At 49.9% G+C, this 12,218-nt stretch overlaps 1 protein-coding gene and 1 long non-coding RNA gene across 2 annotated transcripts; one reads left to right on the top strand and one right to left on the bottom strand.

Annotated features, from left to right (window-relative positions):
* Positions 1–84: 84 nt before the first annotated feature.
* Positions 85–1,495, bottom strand: ZNRD2 (zinc ribbon domain containing 2). The gene is made up of 4 exons (XM_006737129.3): positions 1,329–1,495; positions 1,080–1,231; positions 865–949; positions 85–465 (listed from the first exon to the last, which is right to left on the bottom strand). The coding sequence occupies exons 1-4, from the start codon at positions 1,345–1,347 to the stop codon at positions 122–124; spliced, it is 600 nt and encodes a 199-aa protein (XP_006737192.1). The 5' UTR covers positions 1,348–1,495; the 3' UTR covers positions 85–121.
* Positions 1,496–1,516: 21 nt separating this feature from the next.
* Positions 1,517–3,212, top strand: LOC145716101 (uncharacterized). The gene is made up of 2 exons (XR_014138488.1): positions 1,517–1,722; positions 2,004–3,212. It is a non-coding gene; the product is annotated as an uncharacterized LOC145716101 (long non-coding RNA).
* Positions 3,213–12,218: the final 9,006 nt, after the last annotated feature.

The raw sequence follows: 12,218 nt of genomic DNA on the forward strand, positions 1-12,218 counted from the left end.
CAAAGGCAGGAAAAAGGCGAGTGGAGCTGGAGCTGGCATGCACACTCAAAACCAAGAAAAGAACAAACCACACAAGAGGACAGCTGTTTTTCTGGACAGGGTTTTTCTCAGGAGGGGCCTCTCAGTGTTGCAGCTGCCGAAGGCTGCGCAGAGCCTCGGCACAAGCCCGGATTAGGCTACACAGCTGGATGCTAGTCTCCAAGGAGGCACTAGAGCCCAGCTCAGCTGAGGCCCAGGTCAGCTTCTGCAGGAGGGCCTCCTGTGTGCAGGCCAGGACATCTGCATTTGGAGGCACAGCAGGAGGGGGTGGCCCCTGGGCTGCCTTGAGCCCTGCTGCAGCTCCCTCACAGTGCTCTGGACGGGGTACTGGGGGCTGAGGGGCTGGCCGAGAGCCCAAGGGGAGCTCCGAGGCAGAGGCAAGCTGGTGTTCCCGAGCTTGGGAGAGGGCAGCCTGGGCATTCAGAGCTAAAAGAGGAGAAAGTGGGTGGAATGGTCAGGAAGCCTGTCCCCCATCAGCCCTGGGCCACCTCCTTATTCTTTACTGTTCTGCTCTTTCTATGCTTGAGATGTTTTTCCTGCCCCTCTATAAGGTAACTCATCCATTTTCTTCTTTGTGCCAGAGTTATTTATGCCCTTGCTTCATCTCTCCCATCAGGACTATGCCCGATTGAGCTCAGACTCTTTATAGTGTCTGGCACACAAGTATTTAGTGCTCCTACTGAGTGAATCGTCCTCTCTAGAGCCGAAAAGGGAAAGTATCTTACCTCCACCTCACCCAGAGACTCCACTGTCACCTCCCAAACCTACTGTTCCCGGGCCTCTCTCACCACGCAGCTTCTCCACCAAGCACACTCGGCCTCTCACCCGGATTATCTTTATCCACGTCTGAGTCGAGCTCCTGACAAGCCACGCAGTAGATTTTCCGCTGTTTGTCTTGGAGGAGGATCGTCTAGAAGCAGAGTGCACGGGGGCACGGATGAGACGCAGGGCGATGGGGTCCAGAGGGGAGAGTTGCGAAAGGGCCGTGCGGCCTGGTCCGCGGCCCCATTCCGGATCCCACGTCCCGAGTCTCTCCTCACCCCGCAGTCCGCGCACGTCTCGCCCAGCATGCGGTAACCACGCAGCAGGTAGTCACCCATGAGCCGGGAGATGCGATCCTGTCTCTCCCTTCGCGCTTGCAGAACCTTCGTTTCCGCTTCCGTTGGGGGCTCCCAGGAGAAATCGTCGGCTTCTGGGGAAAGAGAGGCACAAGAGACAGAGGGGTCTTGCCCGAGTGGGATACCTCTTGCACCCCGCAACCACAGGCCCCCAACAGCCCAAAGCCTCACCAGCACCGTTCAGAGCCATGTTGCCGTTGTCGCCCCTAGGCTCACCGGACGTGACGTACAAGCAGAGCGCTTTCCGCTCGGCTCCGCCCCCTCTATTTATGCCTAGGATGAGGGCGGAAATGGCGCCTCTCAGACGTCAAGTTGCCCATAGTGGGGCGTGTCTGCTGCAGGAGACCCTGGCCTGTGGGCGAGCCCCTCAGCCCGAACCCGGTAGACGATCTTTGGGCTGGCCGGCCGCAGGAGGGGAGTCTCCGGGGTAACGCCGCTCGGGTCGCAAGACCTGAAAGTGGCTACGCGGGGTCGCCCTTCCCGCCAGCCGCAGATGGAGAAGACCGCTTGGCATGAGAAATCCCAGCTGGCCTCCGTCTCCCCTTGGATTTCCCTTTCCGCACAGGTCGGACCCGGGGCAGGCGGGGCAGTGGCGTAATCAACAACACCCTTGATAACAAGTGGTCCCTTGAGCGCTCGTACAGCCTATTCAGGCCTCAGGGCTTCTCACTTCCGCCGGCAAGGCAGGCCAGGCGGGGGTCGTTCTCCCTTTCTATACCTTTCAGCCTATTTCAAGACACCCTCACCCCCTTCTGCATGTTCGGAGGCCCAGTCTGCCGATCCCCTTAACCCCAAGGACTGGGACTGATGCGAAGTACGCCCCTCACTTTTTTTTTTTTTTTGAAGGTCCAGCAGTTGCGGAGGGGTTCCTGCTGGATGGTGAGGCTGAAGGACCTCATAGATATGCTTATGACCGTTATGCTTTTTTTTAGGTGGGTCTCTGTTAAAATTACTAGTGCTCCCTGAACACTGGCCTTGATTCTTCCCCCTCTTCTGTGTTCTTTTTCTTTCCCTTATTAGATTTGGAGAAGCCAGATGGGGCAGACAGTGGTGCCCAGATGTGCAGCCTGAAGTGCCTTAAGGCGGTACACCAGGGCAGGGGAGAAGGAGCTAGGATTTAGACCCTCGTAATCTCATTGGCAACCTCCTTCTTTAACTAGGCAGCACGTGCTTCTGTATTCTTACCTGAAGATTGAATGCCCTCCTCCTGGCCCCATCTTCCTTCTTCATAGACTCCCTGGAACAGCCGTTTTCTGACCCTTACTGCTGCCTGCTTACTTGGAGAGTCCTGTGCCCCTCTTCACTCTCTCCACCTACCGGCAGGCTCTTGGGCAGCAGTGTTCCTGACTCAGGGCCTGACCCCAGGTTAGTTCGGCCAAGCTAAGTAGAGGAACTCTTGGACTCTAGCCAGCATGTACACCTCTAGGTCCATACTGTCTTCAGCTCCCAGCCCCATCCTAAATTCCTCAGTGCACCCTTCTGTGTCATCATCATGGCCAGTATCCACTCAGCCAACAGCTTATTCTTCCTGGCACCAACTAAGACCCTGGCACTCGCCCTCCTGTTTAATCCCTGTCATTTACTCCCCATGACAGCCTTATCGGGAAGGTACTATTGTTATCCCCATTTTACAGAACAGGAAACAATAATTCTTTTAAAACATAAATCAGGAGACACCTGGGTGGCTGTTGGTTAAGTGTCTGCCTTCGGCTCATGTCATGATCCTAGGGTCCTGGGATCGAGTCCCACATCAGGCTCCTTGCTTGGTGGGCAGCCTGCTTCTCCCTCTGCCTGCTGCTCCCCCTGCTTGTGCTCTCTCTCTCTGACAAAATAAATAAAATATTTTTTAAATCAATCAGTCAATCAATCAGAGGGTGCCTGGGTGGCGCAGTTGTTTGAGCATTGGACTCTTGGTTTTGGCTCAGGTCGTGATCTTGGAGTGGTGGGATTGAGCCTCACATGGGGCTCTGCGCTCAGCTCCCTCTCCCTCTGCCTCTCCCTGCTGTGCTCTATCTCTCTCTCAAATAAATAATAAATAAATCTTTAAAACATAAATCAGGTCATATCTCTCTTTTGCTCAAAAGTCTCTGGCATCTCCCCATCACACTTAGACAAAAATCCAAAGTCCTTACTATGGTCTCCAAGGTCCTACAAATCTGGCTCCTGGCCCCCCTCCACCCTTCCCACCCTCCCTACAATCCCCTCCCACTACTCAAGGGAATTCCTGTCACCTTTCTCCCCTCCAAGCCCCTCCCTTGGACAAGGCACAGGCCTGGAATCAGGTTGGCCTGGGTTTGATCCCGGATCTGCTGCTTACTGGCTATGTCACCAGGAGTAATTCACTTCACTTCTCTGGACTTCGATTCCTTATCTGCGAAACCAGGTCAGTTATACCTACTTGGCGGGGTTGCCGTGGGGATTTAGTGAGATGTGAGGAAAGGGGTGGTAGGAGGCCGTTGACTCCTAGTCTCTCACATGAATGCAGTTGCAGCAAGCAGGGACACTACCTTGGTTCTGGACTGTCTTGTTCCAGGATGTTTGTATAGTGAACAGCCTTGGACAGTCCAAGTTCAGAGTTCCTCTCACTATGACACAACTCAGCCTGTGTGTAGGCATCCATATGAGTCCACCTGCCTTGCTTTGGCGAGACTTGAGGGTAAGGGAAAGTGACAAATATGCTCATGTTCATAACACTTGGGTGCTGTGAATAATAAAGTCCTTAATCTCTGCCTCAGAAGTCTCACGTCTTCTGCTGGTATCCATGAAATTGTGTCACCATAACTTGTTTATTTGAAAATAGGCTGAAATGAGTGATTTGAAATAGGGTGTTTATTTGAAAATAGGGAGAAACTCTTTCACAGTTCTTGATTGTTTGGGCACTGAGGATGAAATACTGACAGAAACACGGTTTTTGGTATGAGGAAGTATAAGGCCCTCATGCGTTTACTAACAGGTTTGGAGGGAAGGCCAAGGGAATCAGCAGCACACACGTGGACCAGATTGTATAATCAACCAAGCAATAAATGGGCTTCAACTTTATTTCCTGTTCATGAGAACGAATTGGGGAGGGAGTTGCTGGCGGAGAACCCGGACGTAGATTCAAAGTCAGCTGCCAAACATCGTCCAGGTTGTTGCTAACTCTCCTCTGGGTGGGACAGGGGAGGGGAGGGGAGGGGCCAGCCTCAGGTCTGCCCCATTGTAACAATCAGTACTAAGACTCATCCGGGGCGTACAGAAGTTTCTATCCCCTTTCAGATAGCACACACACACACACACACACACACACACACTAAACATGAATGGAGGGAAATTTACTACCACTACAGACAAAAACCAGATGAATCATTAGAATTTTGCTGGCTCACTTGGGAGGTGAGGGGAAAGACATGTGCTGCTTGTTAAGGGAGAATAACAACAGCTGAGCCATCTTACAGCTCAGTCCTTCCTACTGTCTGTCACGCCAATCTTACACCCACTCCAAGATGACAGTAAAAGGTCTCAGTTTTGTTTTTTTGTTTTTTTCCTTCCAGTGAGTCCTGGCTGCTATAAGGGAGCTTTATCCCACTCAGGGAGACTCTCTTGAGACAGACCAACTCCCATAGAAAACCACGATGAGTCATCGATTACTCTTAGGGTCCTTATTGTCTTAGTTTGGGTTTACAATGCTGCTAAAGGTGACACAAAGAGATCTAGTTAAATTCTTGTGATCAGCTCCACTGTCGTAGAAAACGCTCCTAGCCCTTACATTAAAACTAGGCAAAAACAAGATGTTATTATCACAGTGAGATAGAAATAGCCTCTACCAAGGTAGACTCCTTTATTGTGCTTTTTTTTTTTTTTAAGTAGGCTCCACGCCCAGTTCAAGCCCCAGTGCAGGGCTTGAACTCATGACCCTGAGATCCAGACCTGAGCTGAGATCTAGAGTTGTACTCTTAACTGACTGAGCCACCCAGGCGCCCGTCAAGGTAGTCTCCTTTAAAAGAAAAGTCACAGCTGCACAACTCCAGCCCAAGTCCTGACAGACATCTATAGAACACTCCACCCAACAATAGCAGAATGCATATTCTTCTCAAGTATACATGGAACATTCTCCAGAATAGACCATATGTTAAACCATAAAACAAGTCTCAGTAAACTTAAAAGGGTTGAAATCGTACAGACTATGTTCTCAGACCACAATGCAAGGAAATTAGCAATAACAGAAGGAAATTTGGGAAATTCACAAATACATGGAAATTAAACAACACACTCTTAAATAACTAATGGGGCATAGAAGAAATCACATGGGAAATTAGAAGCTTCTTTAAGATTTATGAAAACAAAAACACAACATACCAAAACTTATGAGATGCAACCAAAACAGTGCTTAGAGGGAAATTTATAGTTGTAAAATCTTACATTTAATAAGAAAAAAAAGACCTAAAATCAATAAATTAATTTCCACCTTAAGAAAATAGAAAAAGAACAAACTAAACCCAAAGCAAGCAAAAGGAAAGCTATAATAAAGATCAGAGAAAATCGACTACCTTACAAATTAGTTCATTGAAAAGATCAACAAAATTGACAAACCTTTATCTAGACTGACCAACTCAAGCCCAGCTTAGCCAAAGGGTATGAACCTCGCAGCTCCAACTGGAAAGCAATGTGGCTGGAGTTGCTACGTCAAGGAGTCCCCAAATGCGAGGTAGATAATGTCAGTGATAGTAACCTGCCACCCAGTAGAGGGTTTTGGGTGGTAACGTTTTCAGCTAACTGAAAACAAATCACAGCTGACCAAACTAGGTCACTTAGGTAGATGCCCACGCTAATGGGTTTTATTCTCTAATGAAACTGACAGGAATCAGGCTGTTGATTAATCTTGCATTGCCCAGATTGTCTCCATTTCTGCCTGGATCCTTCCTCATACAAGACATGGCAACATGTCCACCATCATAGAGGGGGAATAAAGTAAAGGACTCTGTGCTTTTTTTTTTTAAGATTTTATTTATTTACTGGGCGCCTGGGTGGCTCAGTTGGTTAAGCAACTGCCTTCGGCTCAGGTCATGATCCTGGAGTCCCGGGATCAAGTCCCACATCGGGCTCCCTGCTTGGCAAGGGGTCTGCTTCTCCTTTTGATCCTCTCATGCTCTATCTCATTCTCTGTCTCAAATAAATAAATAAAATCTTAAAAAAAAAAAGATTTTATTTATTTGACAGAGACACAGCGAGAGCGGGAACACAAGCAGGGGGAGTGGGAGAGGGAGAAGCAGGCTCCCCACTTAGCAGGGATCCCGATGCGGGGCTCGATCCCAGGACCCCGGGATCATGACCTGAGCTGAAGGCAGACGCGTAACGGCTGAGCCACCCAGGTGCCCCAGACTCTGTGCTTCTGGTGCAGAGGCCAGACGTGTGATTCCTGCCGACGTTCATCTGTTTGTCCTGGGACTAGAGAGGCCACAGTGTACGCAGTGTTACCCCTGTTCACTCCTGAGGGGTTGAATACACAGAACCTCTTACTCCTTCTTGGGGCTGTCGGTGGTGCCTCACACTTTTTTAGGTCACAGTGGTGCTGCTCCAGTCCAATCAGCCAACTTGGGCCACATTATTGTGGTTCTTGAGACTCATCTGTGTTTTTTACTTTCTGGATGATCCAGCAACAGTGCAACTTTTATCCCCAAAGCTACTCAACAATGGGCTGAGAGTCTAGGTTTTTGGTGGCTCTTTCAAGCTCTCTATCATCCACAGGCATGTGGTACTGTTGAGTATTGAAGTAGCCTCCTCAAATATAAACTCAAAAAGGTCGCGAGTCTTGATCTCCTGGTCGTGAGTTCAAGTCCCACGTTGAGGGTAGAGTTTACTTAAAAAAAAAAAAACTCAAAAAGATTTCTGACCCTGCATCCTGGTCCACACACCTCAGTTCAGCAGTTCAATCACTGAATGTGGCTGTCGCCAGGAGAGAGCCATCTCCCCTTGGCCAGGTCCTTTGTCATGATCAGGATGAGAGGGGTGGAGTTTAGATAGACCAATTTTAAAAATTCCCTGGGGTGGGGCACCTGGGTGGCTCAGTTGGTTAAGCGACTGCCTTCGGCTCAGGTCATGGTCCCAGGGTCCTGGGATCGAGTCCCGCATCGGGCTCCCTGCTCCGCGGGAAGCCTGCTTCTCCCTCTACCACTTCCCCCACTTGTGTTCCTGCTCTCACTGTGTCTCTCTCTGTCCAGTAAATAAATAAAATCTTTTAATAAAAAAAAAAATTCCCGGGGCACCTGGGTGGCTCAGTCGTTAAGCGTCTGCCTTCGGCTCAGGTCATGATCCCAGGGTCCTGGGATCGAGCCCCACATCGGGCTCCCTGCTGGGCGGGAAGCCTGCTTCTCCCTCTGACCTTCCCCCCCTCTCATGCTCTCTCTCTCTCTTTCAAATAAATAAATTTTAAAAAGGGGGGGCCTACAATTGTGGCTCAACCACCTAGGTGCTCTTGTTGGACTGACATGGTCCAGGATCGTGAGAATAACCAGAGGGCTCAGTGTGTACACCTCTCTGAGTCCCCATCAGTGACCCACACGTAGACTGGGGGGCATAATGAGTCCCTGTAAGTTTTATAAAAATGTCCTTGTCCTTCTTGCACTAGACCCTTCCAGATGAAAGGTATAAGAAGGGAATGACTGGGAAAAGGTGATGTTCTAGTTACTGGAAGAGAACAGATTGATTTTGTAATAATGGAAGAAAAACAACCACCTGGCAGCTGGGAAAGGAGGACCTCAGATACAGGAGACATGGAGGAAGGAGAGACATTAATGATCTTTGCCTTTCCAAGCCACCTGGAACCTCCCTTACTAACGTAAACATCGTGGTCCAACTCACCCAAACTGTCACAAGTGCCTTAAATTTAGCTGACTGCTGGGCCTGCTGTCCTCGACGAGACAGCTCTGACCTTGATTTGATTGCCACTCTGCTTAACTTTACTGAAAGCCTGGAAGCAGCAGAGGGCGGCTTCAGCTCCAGTATTTCCCACACAAAACACCCGCCAACACCAGCACCCCCAGGCGTCTTCCTCATCCCCAGTCCTGTAGCCATCATCACTCACAATTCCCTGGGACAGATGAATGCCATCTGGCTGGTGGCATGGACAAACAGGACAGGGTGGGCCCTTGGTCAGTCCCTCCAAACACAAGAACTAGACTCAATTATTTGGCTTGGACTGGGAACTCGAAGGCTACTAGCGTGTGGAGAGGCCACATTGGAGGCATTATCAACCTGTGCTCCCCAACTGATAGAGGTCTGTTCCACTGGGTTGGGGGGTGGGGCGCCGGGTTTCTTCCCAGAAGCACCATGTGCACCCTTGAGACTATCCAACTTGTGCAGAAGTCAAACAGTAACTTGCCTCTTTCTTGAAAACAGGATGACTTGAAATGTATCCCCGACTTTAGTTGAAGTAATCAATGGCACCACTTTGGCCTGGAAGGTTTTTAGGAGAGCTTTCGTTCACTAATAATGTTGCTACGGATGATAGAATTTCCCTGGACTTCTTCCTTGCAGGCCAGGGCAGAGTCTGCGCAATTGTTAATATATGCTGCTCTACCAGGATTAACACTTCCGGCCAAGTGAAGGAATGGGCCCAACTGCCCATATCAACTGGGTTGATACAAAGAGCTAAGGAGCAAGCAACCTTGCTTTTTTCAGGGAGATCTGATGCTTTATGAATTTGGTCAGCTAGGACCTCCTGAGGGGCCTACGTGAGGTAAGTACTATAAATTGGCATCATTCTGGGCTTGAAGTCCTATTAAGAGCAGCCTTTTTTTTTTTTTTTAGATTTTATTTATTTATTTGACAGAGAAAGACACAGCGAGAGAGGGAACACAAACGGGGAGTGGGAGAGGGAGAAGCAGACTCCCCGCCGAGCAGGGAGCCCGATGTGGGACTCAATCCAGGGACTCCAGGATCATGACCTGAGCCGAAGGCAGACGCTTAACCAACTGAGCCACCCAGGCGCCCTATTAAGAGCAGCCTTAAGTAATGCTGTGTGTGACAAATTGAACAGATTTGGTCCCAGACTCTGTTGATCAGGTTTGCCAATAGAGTGGTGCAGTCATGGGAAAATCTGCCAAAATCAAAGACAGTTCCGAAATGAGGGCTAGTTATTCTTGCAAAACAATTCTCCAGGAGGCTCTTAAGTTTTTGCACATTTTGCAAGAGAGGCACCGCCTCCCTTGGCCTGGACTCTTCTCAGGGATGTTGGTATAGTGAGCAGCCATGGGAGATGGAGACAATGTCTCCTCCAGAGCAAAGGGCAGACGTGCTCGCTGGCTACTAGAAAAGATTTGGGTTCTCTAAGTTTAGAGTCCTCTCCATACTGTGATGTGTTGTGTGCAGACATCTGTCTGGCCCATTGGTGCCACCTCCATGGGACTTAGGGACAAGGGGACTGATGTCAATAGGCTGATGAGCACACTGTTTACTATGCCATGAGTAATGAAGTCCTTTGTCTCTGACCCAAGAATCTCGTGTCTTCTGCCAGCATGCACAAAACAATGGTGGGCTCACTTGTTAGTTTGCAAGTAGGGGACAATCTCAGCCCCTTCCCAGTCCTTGACAGGGGTACATAGAAAATCCTAGAAAAACTGGTGGTAAAGCCAATTCACAGCAGTCATGGTGGGCAGACCAGTTGTCTGGGAAACAGTGGGCTTGGGCTCTTTCAGATTATTCCCTCACCAAAGAATCTATCATACCTTTATGTGAGCCAGCCCACCATCTGTCCCTACCTGTCACCCTGGTGGTGGGGTGGCAGTTGGGCCCATTCCTCAGGGGTAGCAAACACCCTGGTGGCATATACACTCACACAACTCAATTATAGCCACCTCTTGACCGCCTGCTTTGGAGGTCAGGTTCACATGGTACCAAGTGGCCTATGCTGAACAGCTGTGACCCTGAAAACCGTAACTTATGTTATTGTATTTTCACACTAACAGGCACCCGAAAGGGGTCAGCTTTTCTTCTTGTTTTTCACTGCAATGTGAATTGGCTTGACATTTCTATGAAACAAGAACGATCTAGATGATACAGTGACAAAAATAATACTATTCAACTTTTCGCATCTGTTTTCTTTGGGGCGGGCCCTGTGCTAAGGGCTTTGCATGAATTATCTCACTTAATGCTCAGGACAACGCTGGGAATTAGGTCTTCTCATCATCCCCAATTTACAGATGAGGAAGCCGAGGCTTGGGCAGGATCAGAGATTTCTCCACGATCACTCAGCTGGGATGTGGCAGGGCTGGGACTCCATCCAGGCAGCCACCTCTAGAGCCTGATTCTCAGAGTCTGAAAGGTGGAGAAGGGTAGCAGGGCCGAAGATGCTGTCTGATTGATCAAGCATGAAGAAAGGCTCATTTCATTTTCCAATCCCATCTCTCAGTGCCCTTCATCTCTCAGTGGCACGGCGGAGGGACTCAGGGAGAGCCACTCGCAGTAGAGTGTCTTCGGAGAGAGGTGCTTCAGGGCAGAACTGTCCCCTCCAGGCCTCTGAAACTTCCCACCCTCATCTTCAGAACTGATTAGTTGCCCCACCCCCCTACCCCACAGAGCCAGGTCTTTCTTCAGAGCTCAGAAGCTTCGCAAAAACATTCAGAACTGTGCAGGTGGCACAGAGCCCCTCTTTCAGTGGTTGTGGCCCACCTCCCCCCAGGCAGCCTAGCTCCCACCAGCCAGCGCATCATGGTTCCCAGACCCAGATCACAGGATAGGAGCTAACACGTACTGCGTCCTTATTCTGTGGCCAGCATCCACTAAGGGGTTCCTAAAATGCAGTTCATTTGATTCCCTGTTTAACAAGGAGGAAATCGAGACACAGAGAAGTTGAAGAATTTTCCCAGTTCCCATAGTAAGTACAGGATGCAGCCAGGAAAATCTAAGACTTCTGTGCTATGCCACCTCCTGAACTAGAACTTCCTTATGCAGTCTGCTGCTGCCCTGTCCAGCCAGTTCCCCTAAGGAGGCATCAGGAGCCCTGGGTTTGAGTCCTGGCTCTGCCGTTGACCGTGGTGTAACCTCGGCCAAGTCCCTTGCCTTCTCTGGGCCTCAAGAACCCCCTCCGCACAAATTAGCCTTCCCTAACATTTAAGCAATCGGAACATTTTTTGGGTCTGGCTCCCCTGCTTCCTCTTTGTCCTACTCCAGTGGAGCTCCTCGTTGCCCGCAGGGCCCCACCCATTTATCTTTAGGACATCTGTGGGACCCTTCCCTTTCCTCCCTTCCAGGAGCACTGTGTCGGTTCTGGATCAGGTCACCTGATGACCTGAGTCTAATTGTTTCATCTTTCAAAGCCTCAGTCCCCCTGCTTTGCAGGGTCCCTGGAAGGATGATATACCGTAACAGTGCAAAGTGCACGGTGCACAGTAAATGGTGGGCACTCCCGTGGTCTCACTCCATTAGGCAATCAACAAACTTCAGCACCCTCTGTGTGCCAGGCCCTGTGTTGGGATCTGGAAACAAAGGTGTGCCTTCCTGGGAGGGTGGGGAGACAGACAATAAGTAAGTAAACATACCTATTAAGAGGCATGTTTCAGGCTGTGATGAATACCAGTAGGAAACAAACAGGTGATGGGACCCAGAGGGCCAGGGGTGGCTGTTTTAGAGAAAGACATAGAGGCAGGAACCCTAGACAAGAAGGATCACACACCCCCCACACCCCACCTCCCAACCCCTCAGAGGCAAGAGGGGAGCAAAGAGAAGCCACTGGAGGGTTTGTGGGTTTTTTAAGATTTTTATTTATTTATTTGAGAGAGAGTTGGAGCACAAGCAGGGTGAGAGGCAGAGGGAGAAGCAGACTCCCCGCTGAGTGGGGGGGGGGCGGGGGGAGCAGGGGGAGCGGGGAACGACTCCATCCCAGGACTTTGAGATCATGTCCTGAGCCGAAGACAGACATTTAACCGACTAAGCCACCCAGGCGCCCCCCACTGGAGGTTTTTTAAGCAGGGGAGTAGCATGGTTGGAATTAGGAGTTTTGGGTGTGTTTTTTTTTTAAGATTTTATTTATTTATTTATTCATGAAAGGCAGAGGGAGAAGCAGACTCCCCGTTAAGTAGGGAGCCC

This window comes from Leptonychotes weddellii, chromosome 11 (assembly GCF_054177405.1).
Source record: "Leptonychotes weddellii isolate Sample4059 chromosome 11, ASM5417740v2, whole genome shotgun sequence".
Classification (NCBI taxonomy): Eukaryota; Metazoa; Chordata; class Mammalia; order Carnivora; family Phocidae; genus Leptonychotes; species Leptonychotes weddellii.

Bases quoted from the DNA above. Each gene is read 5' to 3' on its own strand.
- ZNRD2 (XM_006737129.3), bottom strand. The intron at 950-1,079 runs GTGAGGAGAGAC...CTCTGCTTCTAG, and splicing joins AGACGTGCGCGGACTGCGGG to ACGATCCTCCTCCAAGACAA. The intron at 466-864 runs GTGAGAGGCCGA...CTCCTCTTTTAG, and splicing joins CGTGGATAAAGATAATCCGG to CTCTGAATGCCCAGGCTGCC.